Below are 19,395 nucleotides of genomic sequence, written 5' to 3' on the forward strand. Positions count from 1 at the left end.
GTCAAAGGAAGGATATACTTGTGATACAGCAAAGGTTCATTAGATTGGCTCTTGGGATGAGAGTATTCTGTGATGAAAAGCTGAGTAAATAGAACATAGAACATTACAGCGCAGAACAGGCCCTTCGGCCCACGATGTTGCGCCGACCAGTTAAAAAACAATGACCCTCTAACCTAAACCAATCCCTTTTCATCCATAAACCTATCCACGGATCTCTTAAACGCCCCCAAACTAGGCGCATTTACAACTGCAGCAGGCAGGGCATTCCAATCCCTCACCACCCTCTGGGTAAAGAACCTACCCCTGACATCCATCCTATAACTACCCCCCCTTAATTTAAAGCCATGCCCCCTCGTGCTAGCTTTCTCCATCCGAGGAAATAGGGCCTCGATGCACTGGTGTTTAGAAAAATGAGAGGTGATTTAATAAAAACATGTTGGATGCTGAAAGGACTTGACAGGACAGATACTGAGAGATTGTTTCTTGTGGATGAGGAATCTAGAACACTAGGGGTGGGCACAGTTTCAGGATAATGGGCCCATCATTTAGGATCGAGATGAGGAGAAACGTCAGTGACCTCTTAACTTGTGAAGAGTTGTGAATCTCTAGAATTGTTTACTCGAGGGAGTTGTGGATGCTCCATTGTTGAATATATTTAATTCTGAGTTGACAGATTTTTGGTCTCACAAAGAATCAAATGATATGAGGAACAGACAAAGACCTGGAGTTGTGGCAGAAGATCAGCTATGATCATGTTGAATGGCAGGACAATCTCAAAGGGCTGTATAGTCTACTGCTGCTCCTATTTCTTATTACATTCTTTAATTACACAGAGAATAACATGGAGGCAGGTCATCAGGCCCATCTAATCAGCATGTTAGTGCTTATCCTCCACATGACCCCATGTACCTTCTTAATTACTATCTCCCTATATCTCAGCCATCTATCAAATTAAAAATTAAATGTTTTCATTTTTTTCTTGTTTCTGTATGTTTAAACACACTATCATTTTGAAGAATCTCAGTTGAAGTTACTAATAATACAATGAGGGCATGGTAAATAACAAAATATTTTTCATGAAATATTTTAGAAGTATTTGTCTTGCTTGGGTGATGCCCTCAATCATACATACTCTGACCATATTAACCAATCTGATGTTTTTGCCCTTTACGTCAGTGAAATTCCCATTCTGTTTAGTTTCCTGAATTGTAGTTATTGAGTGATTCTTCAAATATATCTTTACCCTTGGTGGTGATAAAAATTAAATTGTGCTACACTAGTCATCAATACAGTTAATGCTGGTGTTATGTGCACATCAGTCAGGTTTAATCTTCAGATTTTAATGAAAAGCATTAGTTTAACTTGGCCTCTACTTAGCAAATGGAATGTTGTACGTTACAATTGTCCCATTTTTCATTCAGTTCTTCCCTAAACTTGAAGCATTTGTAATTCTCCCATGCAAATCTTGCCTGAACTCTTGTAGTGCACAATACGGTAAAATACTCTGCGAAAGTGATTGTGAGTGAACACTACAACTGTAGCAATGTAATGTCAATTTAAATCCACAAATGTATAACAAGGTTTTGACTTCTTCTTCTATGCATTGTCAAAAAATAGTAGGCTAATACTTTGTCCTACATTGCTAAACAGTATGTTTTGAAATCCTGCATGGAGAATCTAATGTGAAGCAAATGAACATAAAATTCTTGACATTTTATCTCAGCTGGACAACTATTTCATAATTCGGTATTAACTCAGGTTGTTCTTTTATGGGATATGCGACGTTTGGACTGGTTCTTCTTTAAAGTGATGGAAAACTAGCAGAACTGAGCTATGCTACCATCTTCGTATTATTTTCTGAAGAGAGAAAATGGAGCTCTGTGCATGGATTGGACCATGAACAAAACTTCATTAAGTGTATTCGCACTGCCTGTGGTAACAGGCTTTATAGTGTGGTAGAGGGGAATGCATTTCCAATCTTTGTTCATGGAGTGATATCTATGGAATAAGTAAATAGTTTTGGGCAAGACAACCAGCTTGATGTTGATTTATGTAAACTGACCAAAACTGCCTGTGGAGGCACGACAGGCAATGGCAGCTTACTCAATTAATTAAATGCGACTCAATATTGGATCAACATTGGATCAGAGTTGAGGAGGAACTTCTTCACTCAAAGGGTGGTGAATCTCTGGAATTCTCTGCCCGTTGAAGTGGTGGAGGCTGCCTCGCTAAATATATTTAAGACGGGGTTGATAGGTTTTTGATAAGAGAGGGGATTAAGGGTTATGGGGAGAGGGCGGGAAAGTGGAACTGAGACACGACAGATCAGCCATGATCTTATTGAATGGCGGGGCAGGCTCGAGGGGCTAGATGGCCTACTCCTGCTCCTATTTCTTATGTTCTTATCAGGGCATGTGTTGACAGTGCACCAATTGTTATGTCTTTGAGATCAGGTGATCATAAATTTTTACCTTGGGGGAATTTTACAGAGCTTGCAAGAGCAGGGAATGTGGTGGATGAGGTGGGAACTGAAATTTCAGTTTCCTGATGGGTTCAGATTTGTGTGTTTGTGGTGGATTGGCCCTCGTGCTGTCCCATGGATACTTTGAAAACATTTGTATGCCGTGAATACTGATGATCTTAAGATGTTTTGTAATTATGTCTTTCTTCAAGGTTGAGTGATTGATTGAAGAGAGATCTGGAAGTCACCTGGACATAAGGGGAGGACTCCCCCAGACAGATGGAGCCCACTCTCCTTCTCACCTCAGATCAAACTTTGTTTTCTCCCTCCCCACCCCCGATTGAGATCTGGCAGGATTGAGGCAAGGGCGAGCTTCCTGTCTGAAGCCTTGCCCACCTCGGCGTAAAGTCACAACCAGATTGGGCAGAAGGGAATCCAGAGGGAGCCCCATTTCTCCTGTCCCCTGGCTCAAAACCCTTTAGGGGTGCAGTGAGAGCATAAGATTTTGGTCTTGTTGTGAATATCACTGTAAATTGGAATATCATCTGGATCTGGTCTGGAAATCAAAACTGCTGAAAATGAATAGCAGTTTACTTTTTAACCTGTCTAAGCAGGCTGCACTGGTTGTTTTCCCTGCATCCACACCCCAACCACTACCACTCAGTGCATGGAACAAAGTTTTGGTGAGTTGTGGCTACAGAAGACACCATCCAGTGGTTAACGTTGGTATATTTTTAAAATTCATGTCGCTCTGCTGACTGCAGAGTCATATCTGTACTTTCCCAAAATAATGCAACGTAGTGCTTTCTATTTATACTGTATGTGCTGTGCAAAGGACAGACTCATGTGCAGAATACGTTGCCTTGGTGACCTTCAGCTGTAGTCAACATTGCACTCACAAATTGAGTTAATTCTAGAGTGGCCTTTGGAAATGCAGATTAGTTACTTCTCAGTGGCACTATAGATGTGGCAGTGGATTATACAACTCATTGGGAAAAATGTAGTTCAAAATTCAGACTAACTACCATTCACATTCAGCTATTTTTAAGAATTGAATTTCATCAGTTGCTGATAGACCCCTAGATGGAACCTTAGGCAGTTAATGACCTGAAAATTTAATGAGGAGGGAAAAGATATCAACAGTAAGATATGAAACAAAGTGTTTCCCTTGAAATTCTTTGAATTGATGGCCATATCGGTGACTATTGCAAATCATGTGTACATGATCTTTGTGTTTCATAGGTTATTATGTTACCATGTCATATTATTGACTGAAATAGCTTTGTATTTTGGTTATTTAAATATATTTGGCTCGGATTTGTTTGGTTGCTGTTGACAGTGCTACATTGATCTTGCTGTACAATTCCGAGAATTGAAGGGCACTCTTTGAAAGATTGCTGTGTGGGCTACTTGAAGTTTGTGATCAGCCTGGGAAATAAAGTGGAGAATACCAGTTTATCCATCAAAGTGGGGAATTAACAAGTTGGAGAATGCAACATTTTTCCGCTTGTCATCCTTTGACAAAATCAAGGCAGTTCAGGTCAGGTATGACATGGGTCAACTGAAAAGGAGAATTCTCTTTCATTGTCCTGATGCATCTAAGCTCCAGAAGAACACCTCCTACTGCTCCAGTGTGGCATTTCAATTTCAGGTCAATTTTATGCCGCGGGCTTATGTGCATTGAGAAGCAAATTTAGACCGTGCAAACTTATTTAACCTATGATCCATAACAGCTGCCGTAGAGAAGAAGGAGACCTTTATCCTGTTTGTCTGGATTACATTCAAGCCTAAGTTTTAGCGTTCGAATGACAGAAACCTGACATGCATTGCCACCCAAACATGTGTTAATGCAGTTTATTTAAATGTGTATTAGTAGTAAATTTACAGGTACATAAAAGGTAGATTTTGAATATTTTTTTCCCTTTTTTAAATTTTCCAGATGGGATTTATTCAAATTAATGAAGAATTTATATTTATTGAACCTCTGAATCACACCTTGGCCGTGACAGGATATGCTCATCGCGTATACAGAAGGAAACGGTCAATGGATGAAAAATCAGCAGAAAAACAGGCATCACAACCACTGTGTGGAATTTATACAGGTATACATTTTTGGAAAAATTCTTGAGGCTTTGTGTCAAAGGACTTAGGATAGAAATACATATTTGAGGGTCAGTGCGGTTTGGCTGCAGTGTAGATCACTTTGTGCTACATGTCCTAGAAATTGTACTTGTAATATTGCTGGATAACAACTGGGCAACATCAGTGAAACATGGAATATCATTCACACATGCTTAGAGTTCACTTGCTAATATTGCCAACAGTAATTTCCAGTTAATGACGGCAGCTTTAAATTGTTTTCTTCTGGCTCAGAAGTGATGTTACTATTTCAGTCTCAGTATTTGCCTCGACCCTTATAACCTCAATAAAAAGGTATAAAGAGTCACTTACTTCTCAAATTAAAATGAATCCGTGCTGCTAATAATCCCAGGCATAATAAATAATGGGTGGCTCATCTTTTTTCCATCAGTGCTGCTTTTCTGAAAATGTATATCCACGTGTTAGTAATATGACGAAGAAATATTGATGCACAATGTTTTGGGGACACAGAGCAAATAGGTTATCAGAAGATTTTAAAAGTAAGAAGTTTGACCTGAGCTGAATTTTCCATTTTTTTGATGGAGTGTCAACTCTGGCAGTGTGCTGCCTGCCTGCTGTGCTGCCTGCCTGCTCCACTGCCAGCTTTACCTCCCCCCACCCCAGGAATGCCACCTAGCATAGTGCAGAATCCAGGAACTGTCAGGATACTGCTCAGGTATGATCCTCTTTCCCTCCTGGAGGCTAAATTTACCTGAGCGGTTCTCTCTTCACCAGGTTCCCATTTATCAAAAGCTGTTGTTAAACCTTGCTAACGTCATGACATTGGGGAACAGAGATGGGGGGGTGTGGAAGAGGGGGAATAATACAGCAAGAAAGCCTGTTAATGATATTAAAATGTATTGTAATGGTGTTCCAGTCTTTCATGGCAGGAAACACATTACGTAATTGACAGAGCTGAGGGCACCCTCAACGGGAAATCCCGACTGCATAAAAGCCGTCTGGGGACTCGCGTTGGATTCTCCGTCCTTGCTGCCATTCTCACCTACTGGAATCGGGTGGAAAATCCCAGCCTATATCTCTATCTGCCATCAGATGTCTCCCTTTTTTCTATTTTCATGTTTTCTGTCCTGAAGGATTTGATTCTGTGCTGTATAGACTTGACAGGTCCAATCTCCTTGTTAACCAGAGACTCCTTTCTTGACCAGTCACCCGAGACTGGCACAACACTGACAGTTTTGCTGTACCAAACTTCAAAAAAAAAGCATTAGAAATGGGAGCAGAAGTAGGCCATTTGGGCCCTTGAGCCTGTCATTCAGTAAGATCGTGGCTGTTCTGTTTGTGGCCATAACTCAGGTTTACTGCCTGCATACTCCACCCATAACCCTTGATTCTCTTGTTGATCAAATTCTGCCTAACTCGGTCTTGAATGTATTCAATGACTTAATGACACTCAGCCCTGGTCTCTGGGGTGAAAATTCCAACGATTAAGTGAAAAGATATTTCTTCCAATTCCTGTGTTAAATGAGTGACCCTTTATTTTGAAAGTGCCGAGTAACTGTTGACTGATATGCAACTCTAATGTGTGTGACGTTCTCCTTAAATGGGTGGATTTGGGGGAATATGGTCAGGTCTTTAAAATGTTGAGAGGCTGTTGTGTCCAGTATGGTATTTAATTTGGCCATGAGCATAGGATATATTAAACATTGAGTCACAACCAAGACTAAGGGCAGAATTTTCTGCCCCACTATCCTACCCCATGGTGTGTTTTTTAGGTGACCAAGACAGCTTGTCATTGGCTATCAACAGAATCTTCTGGTCTTGCTGATGTCTATGGCGTTTTGTGCGACACCCGTTTCAATACCAGGGAACTCACCATGGGGTTTTGCCGTGAGATGGGAGATCCTACCAGCAGCATAGGCCAGAAAATCCTGCCCTAGGTGTTCAGCAGAATAAATAGGACATTACCTGGCTGGTAATAGCTCAGAATATTATTAGTGGCCTTACTGCCTCATTAAGCTGCAGAAATGCAGCCAGTGATATTCCAAAGAAGGACTGCTGAGCAGTCAATGAAATCAATTTGTATTTTAGATTGGAACTAATAGGAGCAAGGGTTGTTTACACTTTGCTCAGTTCCATGAGTGACAGAGGCACTTGAAATGAGGTCTTGCACACCTTGCAATTTGTTGGCCTGATATAAATGACGCTAGAACCTCAAAATATTGACTGTGTCTTTGTTATTATTGTGAATGATGAATCCTGAATGTCAAAATTGACTTCAGAACGTGATTTTATCAAAAGCAGTTAGATAAAGTAGAATAGGAGGAGACTTATGGGACACACAAACATTAACGTTGACCAGTTGGGCTGAGTGACTGGTTTCAGTGCTGTAACTTCTATGTAATTAACACTGTTTCGTTTAGCTACCTGGTAGCTCTCTCTTAAGAAATGGGATTGAAAGTTATACGTGCAAAAATAGACAGATAATCAAGAAGTCCTCAGAACTAGATATTCCTGAATTGCTGAGACCAAGGAAACATCATCTGTTAAAATGACCAGTGTTGAATAGTGAATGGCTGGATAAGTGAGGTTGTTGATTAGATATTGATGTATACACGAGAGGTGATTTTGAATAAGCTCAGATGTTTTAAAGAATAAAAGAAGTTTAGCATGGAAGAAGAAACTTGAGGGTAAAATGCGTACATAGACATAGAAACAGAAAATAGGAGGAGGAGGAGGCCATTTGGCCCTTTGGGCCTGCTCCGTCATTCATTATGATCATGGCTGATCATCCAACTCAATAGCCCGATCCTACCTTCAATAGGATGTACAAAGACAGTCAGATAGTCGCAGAAATGCCTAGTTTTTTCCCCATTGGTTTCCATAGAAAAAAGATGAGCTAGTGTAGCTAGCAGTCACTTTCAGTTCTGTACCTCTGCCAAAGTTGAATTTTATTCACACAGTTATTGGAGGAAGCTTTAGCAATGAAGATGATGAGTGAGTTTCATTTATGGTCAGTGAAAACAATGAAGCCAAAAATAATAATAAAGGAAGAAGGAGTTAGGTTGGGAACATTAAAGGTAAAGCTGGTAAGTGATGGCTAGATTTACAAAATAAACACTGAAGCCTTAGAGTACTGAAAGAAAGTAGGAGGGCATTTTAACCTGACCTGACCAGTGAGCAATCGGCTGGATCGGTTTGCTGCCTGTTTTACACACTTCTTGACTTTACTTGCTAATAAATTCATGGGAAATAAAAGTGGGCAGGGGGCTAACTGGGAGACTACTCTGATCCTGTCAGTTTCCCCATAGGTGGGTTAGATTAAATGGTCTACAAAATTTTTGCTCATTGATAGGTATAGAGAAATCATGATGTAACAAGTATTATATAGTTCACATTTTTCCCTACAAACATGGACTATAAAGCTCAGATGAGGGATATGTTAAAAAATGCAAGTTAACTAATTGTAGAGCCATGATTTTTGGACAATCACATGATTGCTCTATTCCCTTATGTTTATATGTAGCACTTCAGAATATTTAGATTATGTTCAGACACGAAAGATCAAATGGGCTTTGCATGCTTCATGCTTTCTTATGATCTTGTGTGTTTATTTGTTGTGAGTATATGGATAAGTGTAATCTGTCTAACTGTCTCTGGATCACATGGAGTTTTGTAATTTATTCTTCACTATTGTTTGTTTGGGGAATATCAGTTTCTTTTTAAAGGATCTCTCAGAGAGGGTGTAGTAGGAAATCTGTAAGAGTTTGTAAGAATGTCATACCTGTTGGTAAGTTCACTAAACCCTGCACCTTGCTCAACTGATAGTGAAAGAATAAGGGATTTTTTCTTAGTCTTTTCTACTGTGTAGAATCTTTTGTAAGCTTATAGTCAAAAGGTAGACAGAGGAGAAGACGGGGCTTGATTAGGGACCAAGAAAGGGAGCAGGGAGGTAGAGGGCATGGCTGAGTTCTGCCTTTACTAAAGAAGTGTTGTAACCATTCTGAGTGTGTGTTGTGTGTGTAGTGGATACCAAAGACAAAAGTCTGTACCCAATTCAATTCGCAACATTTTCTTGCATTTGAAGCTATGTAAGGTAAGTGGAATGTGCAAGTAGTTTATTAACCATACTTAATACTTCAGCGTATCGAAGCTTAATGAAACCTTTGTGATGGAGGTGGAAATGATGAAGATCTGAATTAGGATATTGGTCTGCCATTTTCTTACTTCTGCATTTGTCACCCTTCGCCAGCATAACAGATATTACTTTCTGCATCACTCAATTTGCATTAGTGTCTTTGGTCTATGTATATACATATTGGGCCAGATTTTACCATTTTCATTCTAAGTGCTAAATCTGGGCGCAATTCATTCGGAAATCTGTTCTCAGGCGCCCCCATATGCACTTAGCTTGAAAAAAAAATTGAGAGTCTGAATCGCGCTGTGACTGGGGCTTATCGTTCATGAAATGATCGGGGCTCTGAACTGCGAAAAATAATTTGAAAAACGTGCCCCTATCACGTCACTCCAAGGTCGCAAAAAGGGGATAAAGTGGCCAGGGAGCGAAAAGTGGGAGCGATGGCCCTCACAGATATCACACTATCCCCACAACATAACTGTCCCCCTTATTCCACCAACCACAACCCCCCGCCCCAGCTATCCAGACCGATTGCAACCTTCTGCCCCCTTTCTCCCCACTGCCCACAGAGTGGCAGCAGCCCCCCTTGCCCCCACCCCTCCCAATAATTTGGCCTCCCTGTGCTTCTCCCCACCCCTCCCCACCCAACAAGAAAATGACCTGGCCTCCCTCTGCCCTCCCCCACATCAGAGAGCGATCTGGCCTTCCCCGCCCCTCACCCCCTCACCCCACTAGAGAATGATCTGGCCTCCCTCCCCTTCCCCCTTCCCCCTTCCCACCCCACCAGAGATACATCTGACCCAAATCTTCCCTCTCCTCCTCCACCAGATAATGATCTGATCCACCTCTCCCTCCTCCTCCACTGATCTGAGTTAGAGATCTGTTGGAAGCTCTGAACTTGCCTCTTCAGAAGCTGGAGCACCCAAAACAGAGCTTTGCTGACCAGATCTTTTTTGCGCCAAATCTGGACAGGCGAACATGATGGTAAAGGAGAAAATGCTGGTAAAGTTGGGCGGGCAGCCCATTAATTCAATTTAAATGTATGCAAATGCATTTAAATCACCGTTGCAGCCGTTTTGGGCGCGAATCGCATCGTGGCCATTTTCGGGCCTTGGTAAAGTGAGCATCTGCGCAGACGCAGATTGCGTTAATGGCCTCACGTCCGACTTTACCACGTTTTTGCTGCCAAAACCAAGCCAATGACTCATTTTGATATTCTGCCTTGAGCAGAACTGGCCAAGAAAATGACCTTTGATTTAGTTATTTTTATCTTGCTTTGAAATACTGTGCCACTATTCACAATTTTATAACAACCTGAGCTAACCGCTTCAACATGAAGACTAATTATAAATAAAAAGGCTGCAAATGTAATTATTTGCAGTGGACAATGTTCTGTTTACCAGCTCTTGCCAGTAGGGAAACCAGCAAACAATGATAGCAGATCTGAACAGGGAGCCTTTGTTGTGGACTCAAATCATGAGATTAATCTATATCTGAGTGGCTATTTGAAAGACACTTATCAGTGTATAATAACATAATTCTGGATTGTGATTATAGCAATTATTACCATATTAATGTCTATTATCAACCTAAATTAGATAATGACCTCCTACACTCAAAAATTGCTTTACCATATGAAAGGAAGTATTTTAAATAAAGATATAATATTCTTTTGGTTAAAAGATATTTAGTGCAATCCCAATTCTGCATAATAATCCCTTTGTAGATCCTTCAGACATTTTTTTGAACTAGCTCTTCAGAAAATAGCTATTTGTTTGGCACGGACCAAAGTGGAGAGGTTGGAAAAGACAAAAGGACTGTGGTCTACCTCAAAGGATCTATGAATTTTAATAACATTTAGTTTAAAAAACTGGTAGAATCTAAAGAGGAATAGAAATCAAGAAGTTGGGAAAAAAAGTACGTCTTCTTCCTCCTCCTCCTCTCCGCAGAACCCCAGCCCTGACCAAACACCGATTTACAGCTTTTTTAATTATAGTGCTAAGTCTGAGAAAGTGAAGGTGATCAAAGACCTTTCTCCTCTGGATTTTAATTATTCTGTGGTATAGCCAAGCCAATAAACATCAAAAGCTCCATTGGCCTGAGTACTTGGAGGTCTATGTGCTTTGTAATGATACTGCACACAGTTTGAACTTCTTTAACTTTTCCCTGAGAAATCTGACTGCAGAAATTAATTACTTTGTGCCTACAGGTGAGCTGCTTGCATTTTGATGACCTGGGACAGAGTGGCTTGATGGTTAGGGTTACGGTTTCCTTTGAAATAAAGTTTGATTTAGGGAATGCTTGTCGATATGTGAAAGTGCACTTTAAACACTGGAGTTGCAATTTACAGCCTGCTTGTTATTTTTCTGGCTGGCGAGTCGTGTGATAGAGACTCCTGAATTTTATAAATGTCAGTTAGTCACCAGATGTGTACCCAAAAAAAAAATCTCCTGCAGTAAACTTGATTCAGTCTGCTGTGATGACGTCTGGTTTTTGATTCACTGGGTAATAGAAATGGCAGGGGAAACTAAACCAACCGCTGAATTGATCCCTCATAGATTTTGACTGATCTGGTGCAATATAAAAGTCTATTGCTGTCTCCGTAAAGGCTTATTGTATTTAACAGTCCCAAGACTTAAAGGTGGCAATAATTATAACACATTGTAAGTCTTTCTTCAATGTCCCTTTTTGGCTATGTTGCCTTCTGTTAGTGTCAATCATGTCTCATTTGTTGCACTATTGCCTCTGACTTAGAAGGCTGCGTCTCCTAGTTTCACTCTGGAAACTTGAGTATAAAATCTGGGTTGAAACTCTAGTGCAAAACTGAGAGTGCGTTTTGTTGGATGAGATGTTAAACTGAAGCCTCATCTGCATTAAAGATCCCATCACTATTTCAAATAAGAGAAGAGTTAGAATCATAGAATCCCTAAAATGCAGAAGGAGGCCATTCGGCCCATAAAACCTGCACTGACAACAATCCCATCTCTATAATCCCATGTGTCTATTCTGCTAATCTCCCTGACAGTAAGGAACTTCGTTGTATGGCCAATCTGCTTAAACCACACATCTTTGGAATGTTGGAGGAAACTGGAGGAAACCCACGCAGATACAGGGAGAATGTGCAAACTCCACACAGACAGTGACCCGAGACTGGAATTGAGCCCAGGGCCCTTGAGCTCTGAGGCAGCAGGGCTAACCATTGTGCCACTGTGCCTCCTGTACATCCTGAGAAATCTTCCTTACATCCTGAGAAATATTTATCCCTTAAACAACACCACTAGTAGATCATGACATCATTGTGTTTTTGGGAGCTGTCTGTGAACAAATTGATTGCTGTGTTAACAGTGACTATATTTTGATTCCTTTGGCCATAAAACATTTTGGCTATGCCATAGACATGAAAGGTCCTGTATAAATATAAGTTGTTTCTTCTTTCTGGCAAATATATTTTCAGCTTCCCCCAAATGAATCTGTCACTGTTATTTACCTTAGCAAAGATGGAAAAATGACCAGCCCACAAACCAGTTCAGTGTGATTCTTAACATCAGTTTATTATCAGCTTGACCCAGGCTACAGTGGTCTTTTACCTACCAGCTGTAAACTGAAAGCTTAGCTGGGAGGCTAAGCTGCAGCCCCTTGCTACATGCTGACGTTCTAATATTCTTCATTGCCTGAACTGTATCTAAATAAATACAGAATAATTTTGTTTTTTGTGCTGGTGAATTACATTTTCAATATTATTTTTATAGATAAAAGAAAATCCAAAAATAGAAAACAAATGGACAGAGGAAGAGGAAGGAGACACACATATAAATTATCTCATGACTACAATGTGGAGACTCTTGTTGTTGCTGATACAGCAATGGTCAACTATCATGGAGCAGATGCTGTCAGGAGGTTCATACTAACTGTCATGAATATGGTGAGAATCAATTGTAGAAAAATCACTAACTCAAGATTAAGGGCCTTGTTCCTGGCTTCTCATGGGCCTTGTTTGAATTGACAACTGTGTCCACTTCAGAGACTGAATCCCAATTCAGAGGAATTTTGTTTGGGGAGGTGGTCTGCCTCCCTGAGACTTCCTCAGCACCGGCTGAGTATAACAGTTACAGGCTGGTACAGCAATGCGAGGAAGTGCACTGGCTGTCTGCCATGAGTGATTCCCACCTGGAATTAGGCTTCAGATGTCTCTGAGAGCTCAGACATTTAAGGTTTGGATATGTTCCTTGTTCCCCTTCATGAAGAGGGCTTATGGCCCACATACTCCAGCTTTGGGGGTGGGTTTGTGTGCTGAAATCCACTCTGGATGGTCTGCTGCATTTTTTGGTCTTTTCAAAGTAGAATAGAAAATGTCCAGCAGAACCATCTTGATAGAGAAAAATAGGTTAATGTTTTGTGTGAATCTTCATCAGGAATATGTTAAACTGTTTTCTGTTGCTAAACGAGTTAAGTGCATCTGACTCACCTTCTGATTTCCAGGAACCTTTCTGAAGGATGCAAGTTCAGAGTATGATAGAATACTCTCCATTTGTCTTGACAAGTGCAGCTCTAATAACACGCGAGAAACTTCAGTCCAAGATGATGAGGCAAAGCCCCCAAGATAGGCATCCCATCTAACACTTTAAACATACACTCACTCTACCCCCAGGGTAATGTGGTTGCAGTGTTATGTACCATCAGCTACATGTACAGCAGCAACTTGGGCTTCTTTGACAGCATCTTCCACACCCGCAATATCTACTGCCTAGAAGGTGTGGGTACACCACTGCTTGCAAGTTACCCTCCAAGTCACACACTATCCTGGCCTTGAAATCTATTGCCATTCCTTGATTGTCGCTGGGTCAAACTCATGGAACCCTTAAGCATGATGGCTATACCTGCCACCATAAAAACTACAATGGTTGAAGAAGTTAGCTAACTGCCAGCTTCTCCAGGGCAATTATGGATTAGAAATAAGTGCTGGCCTTACTAGTGATGCCACATTGTATGTATGAATGAATGACCACTAATAAAAAAAAACACAGGGATAGATATAAACTTGGTATAGCTTAGTTCCTCGTTCATGAGTTAATGTGAAAGCGTGGAAGCTAATGTACCCACGTAACTTGAATACATTGACACCTTCATTTTCCTAACTAATATCCTGCTACTGGGACATTTTCATCAACATTCTTTTTTGTCAAATTCTAGTTGCAGTGTTCATTTCAGCTGTCATGGTGATTAATGTTTCTCGATATCCATGCATCTGCTTCAAACACTTTTTCTTTTGGTCCAAACTATTTTTTTTCTAGGTTTTCAATCTGTTCCAGCACAAAAGTCTTGGCATACAAATGAACCTCAGAGTGACAAAACTTGTTCTGCTTCACGAAACCCCGGTAAGAATAATATCGATTAATTGTGGAGTGTAAGAAATGAAGTGTCACAATGTGTAAGATCATACTGTATAGTGGCTTGAAATGTGAGCTGTAAAAAAAAAATGCACAGCAGCTGTCCCATAATTTAAACCTGCTGATATCTTAGTACGTCTCCTGCACTACTTGTCCGTGCATGTCTGCTCATATAGGATATTCTCCGGAACAGGTTCAAGATGTTAGCTAATATTGATGTTAGAAGCCCTTGACTTATGACTATTGTTCAAGGATGTAAGAGGCCTTTGTATTCGCAGTCTTTTCTGTTTATCATATAGAGGTTGATTTTATTTCTGACTCTAATGGTATTAAGCTCTTCTTATGTTGCTGTAGAATAAGATACATAGGAGGAGTGTTAACATGGTAAGTTTAGATGTAATAGGGGTAAATGAGTAAAAGTTCTGAGCACACGGGTAATCCAGCTCCAACCAGCTGAAATTCTGGTTTTATTGAGATGGGACAAGATGGCAGCAGTGTTCCCGCCAATTTTCTTTTGTTATGACACCCCATTTGATGCACTGTGCTGTCCCTTTTCAGATTGAGATGTCTCTTTAATTGATTTGATTTATTATTGTCACATGTATTGGGATACATTGAAATGTATTGTTTCTTGCACGCTATGCAGACAAAGCATATCGTTCATAGAATATAGAGGGAAGAAGCAAAAGAGAAGGTGCAGAGTGTTACATTCATAGCTAGGGTGTAGAGAAAGATCAGCTTAATATAAGGTTGGTTCATTTAGAAGTCTGGTGGTAGCAGGGAAGAAGCTGCTTCTGAGTCGGCTGCTATGTGATTTCAGACCTTTGTATGTTTTTCCTAGTGGAAGAGGGAATGTCCAGGATGTCTGGTTGTACTTGCGCACATCTTAAAGAGATTGCTTCTTGTATGCAGTCTGCTCTGTCCTGCATAGTATGTTCTTGACAACTACACGGCTGTGCATCTTAGAGGGAACGTTGGCAGGCATCTGACCCACCACCAGGCGGCAGTTTGGCATTTCAAATGTGTTAATATGGCTTTGCAGATTAAATTGTGGTGTTGAGGAAGAGGCATGTGTCTTCACAGCACTCCTTGTGGGTCAGGAAGAGCAGAAACTGGCCCCTAGGCTACTCCAACACCCAACTCTGACCGACTGCATGAACTACCTATCCCAATAGCCCCTTCCCACACTAAATTTGGGAATTGGACTTGGAATCCTTCACCTCATCCAGCTTGCAGCTGATTGAAAAGAAAATATTCCCCCTGTCATTTTCCTTTTTTGCTTATGTTAGTTGTCAGTTGACTAGTAGAATAAATTGCAGTTATTGCTTTATTAATTTTTGGTTTTTGTACTGGCTTATGTAGTATGATGGCTAAAACAATTTTGGTGCTGGTATTTAAGAGACCATGCTTAATGTAATTTTCCAATTGCTACAGACATGTAAAGGAAACAAAAATATCACTATTCTTGCACTAAGCCTGTTGCTATGAAAAGCCGATTTCCATTAGATTTCTCTACTCTGAAATTTTCAACTTTTCCGTTTCTCAGTTAACCAAAATTCCCACTTTATCAAGATTTAGTCTGAAGAGAAAGCATTGTATTCAAATGAAGCCATATATTACCCCCACAATAGTACAAAGATTGTGACATTGTAAATATATGTGTCCTCTTCCTTCACGTTTTGCAATATATCAGGGATATCAAATTTATTTGCCCTAATGTTTTGACAGGGGGTTGCAATTCGTGAGCTGCCCTTTCAGATTAAGTTGGATGAGGCTCAAAATTTGTCTACCCACCTCCTCTGAAGGATTCTAGCTGATCCACAGACAGTGCAGATACTTTTTTCTAATGCTGCCGCCAAGCTATGCGCACAGCAGGAGGGCCCATCTGCTTTGTTACGGACCACGTGATACAAGCAACCGGCTCCTTTCTAAAGTGGGGCAGGATGGTTCTGAAGCAGCTTCAGAAAGTCCTTTAGTGCTCTCTCAAAGTTTGTTGCACCCACTTCTATTGACAAATATTTTCCTGCTCCTGCAGGCTGTGTGTATTTGTCCATTAGGAGGTATTGGTGGCCTTTAACTGGCATCAAAGACACCCAATATCTGGCCACTTAAACAGGCCAATGCCTCATATGTATGCTCCCAGAATCTAAAACTAATGATGCAGTTATCTGACTGCAGTATCAAAACCAAATTGCAACTGATTCGAAAGAGCCTGAGATTTTTCAGCGTGGACTGGAATATGATTGTATAAATATGAGCCTAGAAATCAGAGTTCACAGTGGTTGTGTCAAATGCTGCTATCAGTTGTTTCTCTCCAAATTTTCTGTTTGGTCACTGGCTTGATTAGGTGGGTAAAGCCTGGTAAATGCACTGCAGGACTCCAGCATGTGTCGCTCCGCAATCTTGGTTCCTGCATACCGAAGAGCTCCCCAGCCTCCATTAGCGTGCTGCAGACTTCCACCAATAACTCCCCATTCTGAAGTGGAGGGTGCAGAAGGCAGCAGCATAGGGAGTGGGAGAGAAGGAAGGGAAGGGGAGAACATATTGGGAGAAGAGCATGAGAGGGAGAGATTGGCATGGGTAGGTGAGGCATCAAGGGAGGGTTGGGAGCATTGTGGGAGAGAGGTGGATGGAATGGTAAAAATGATAGGTGGAGTGGCATTAGCAGTGGGTGTAACCACCTGGAAGGCATGGAATGGGGAACAAGTATGGGAGGGATGAAATCAGGGGATGGATATGAGAGGGATGAGTGGAACTGAATGGGTTTGGCATGAGAAGAATGGCACAGAATGGAGATTTAAAGAACTACTGTTGTGATAAAGAACACAATTCACTGCAAATCTGTGTGTGTCTCTTATTGCAAAAGCAATACTCGGTGGAATGTTCTTTTGATGGCATGGAAGGGATGGAATGGCACAGAGCAGATTTAAAGAGCCATTATTGTAATAATTTGAGGTGTATTCGTTCAAACATTATAGGAATATCCAGACTTAATCTAAATGTATTTATTGCATCACTGAAACAAATGTTCCAGTTTGTCATCTCTAGTATTGATGGTCTTGTTTAAGACATGTGCAAGTAGAATGAATGAATGAATCCTTCCTTTGTAGGAAGACCTTTATATCGGCCACCATGGGGAAAAGATGCTGGAAAGTTTTTGCAAATGGCAACATGAAGAATTTGGAAAGAAGAGCTATTTCCATAGTGATACATCTCGTAGTTGGAGGGAAGACTTACCTGCTGTTGATGCAGCCATCCTGATCACGAGGTGAGAACTCGCCTACATCCTGTGAAAAAAAATAGAAAGAAGAATAGCAAGTAAGAGTTAACAGTTGCTTTGTTTTAACTTGGTGCCTTGTGTTGCTTTGAATAGATCTGAAATGATTCCCTTAAAATAATTATAAAAATAAGAAAACCCAATTACAATACTTCTATATAGTGTGTTTAATGTTACAATGTACCTCACAGGAGTGCTATAGGACATAATTAAACATCAGCAAATAATAGGACAGATGGCTAAATGGCTGGTCAGACATGTTAATGAGCATCTTAAAGTAGAAAAGAGAGGTAGAGAAGCAGAAAGGTGTAGCAAGGATTCTGGATCTTTGACCTAGGCAACTGAAGGTTTCCAATGGTTTAGTGTTTGAAATCAGAGATGATCGAGAGGTCAGAATTTGATGAAGGAGGATATCTTAGAGGATTGTGGAGCGCGCTGGAACAGATTACAGAGTTTGAGAGTGTGAGGCCATGGAAGGATTTGCAAACAAGAATGACAATTTTAAAAATTGAGTTTTTTTTTACTCTAAGCCAATATCGATCAGCAAGCACAGGGGCGATAAGTGAAAGGATTTGGCGAAAGTAAGGACATGGGTAACAGAGTTTTGGATGATCTCAAGTTTATGGAAGAAGAATGTGGAAGATCAGTCTGGAGGATGTGGAAAAGTCAAATTTAGAAGTAGCAAAGACATGAGTGATGTTTCAGAACTAGATGAGCTTGATCAGGAGTGAAGTTGGGTGCTGTTATAGAGATGGAAATAGATATTCTTAATGATGGCGTAGACATGTCATGAGCTGATCTTGAGGTCAAATACTGTAGCAAAGGACAGACCATGGAGAGGGAACTGAAGACACTGGGTGAGACTTGACCAGAACATTCAGATGCTAATGTTGAGATTTAAATTGGGGGGGGGGGGGGGTCTGATATGCACCAGACTTACGCAGTGATGTTTCCATTATCTGGTAATTGGCCAACTCCAAGTTCACTATCCTATTTAGTGAAGTGGGAAGTATGTAAATACCGATGATCCAATCAGAGGGCTGGCAGTCCATAGGCATAGGCAGAGGCAGCCCCCACTAGAATAGATGGGTGTGGCCGATGCAGCTTGGCAATTCAAAGTGGAGGCCCCCTTGAAGGGATCAGTATAATGTTGAATGGCTGAAGGTGGTAGGATCCATGGAATGGAAGGGGATGCCCTCTGAGGGAGTCTTTGGGCCTCAGGGTGAAGGTTCCCTTATGTATCAGTGGGTTATGGAGCCTCTGGCACTAATGAACCACTGCCTCAAAACCACTTCAATGAAGCTGCTAACCTCTGCACATTCTACTATTGCAAAATGCTAGCAAGTCCTCTTGATTGACGGTAATACTGACCTTAATTGCCTGCTATCCCTCCCACACCTGTGCCTCCCAACCCACCACTCCAGGACTGGGAAAATCCTGCACAATGGCTTCAGTCTTCTCAATATTTAATTGGAGGAAATTTCTGTTCATCCAGGATTGGTGTCGGATAAGCAGTTTGATAATTAGGAATAGTCCATGCACCCATTGGTGGCACAGTGGTTAGCACTGCTGTTTCACAGCACCAGGGACCCAAGCCTCCACTGCAGGCTCGGTGATTGTTCTTGTGGAGTTTGCACATTCTCTCCTGTCTGCATGGGTTTCTACCCACAGGCCAAAGATGCACAGGTTAGGTGGATTGGCCATACTAAATTGCCTCTTAGTGTCCCAAGATGTGTCAGCTAGTGGGGTAACACATGCGGTTACAAGGATAGGCCTGGGTGGAATGCTCTGTTGGAGAGTTAGTGCAGACATGATGGGTTAAAGGGCTCTCCTTCTGCACTGTAGGAATTCTTTGGGTCAGTCTGAGCTGAGGGTGGAGGCTGCGTGTGAGACAGTGTGCATCTGTGAGTGAGAGTAGTTAACTGGGTTGGGGGTGAGTGCGACTGATTCAGTGTGTGTGAGTCTACCTTAAACCCAGTCTTGGGTTTCTCATTCATTCTTGCCACCATACCAACACGCGCACGCATCCGCTCAC

General features: G+C 41.3%; 1 protein-coding gene across 1 annotated transcript in view; it reads left to right on the forward strand.

Annotated features, from left to right (window-relative positions):
- Nucleotides 1-19,395, forward strand: part of LOC145343014 (A disintegrin and metalloproteinase with thrombospondin motifs 19-like) — a 414,592-nt gene that overhangs the window by 10,564 nt on the left and 384,633 nt on the right. The window contains exons 3-6 of the mRNA XM_080188739.1: nucleotides 4,401-4,563; nucleotides 12,446-12,618; nucleotides 13,988-14,071; nucleotides 17,194-17,351. Coding sequence (XP_080044865.1) covers nucleotides 4,401-4,563; nucleotides 12,446-12,618; nucleotides 13,988-14,071; nucleotides 17,194-17,351 — 578 coding nt within the window. The remainder of the gene's footprint in view (nucleotides 1-4,400; nucleotides 4,564-12,445; nucleotides 12,619-13,987; nucleotides 14,072-17,193; nucleotides 17,352-19,395) is intronic.

Source organism: Carcharhinus amblyrhynchos, chromosome 5, assembly GCF_965287045.1.
Source record: "Carcharhinus amblyrhynchos chromosome 5, sCarAmb.v2.hapA, whole genome shotgun sequence".
NCBI lineage: Eukaryota > Metazoa > Chordata > Chondrichthyes > Carcharhiniformes > Carcharhinidae > Carcharhinus > Carcharhinus amblyrhynchos.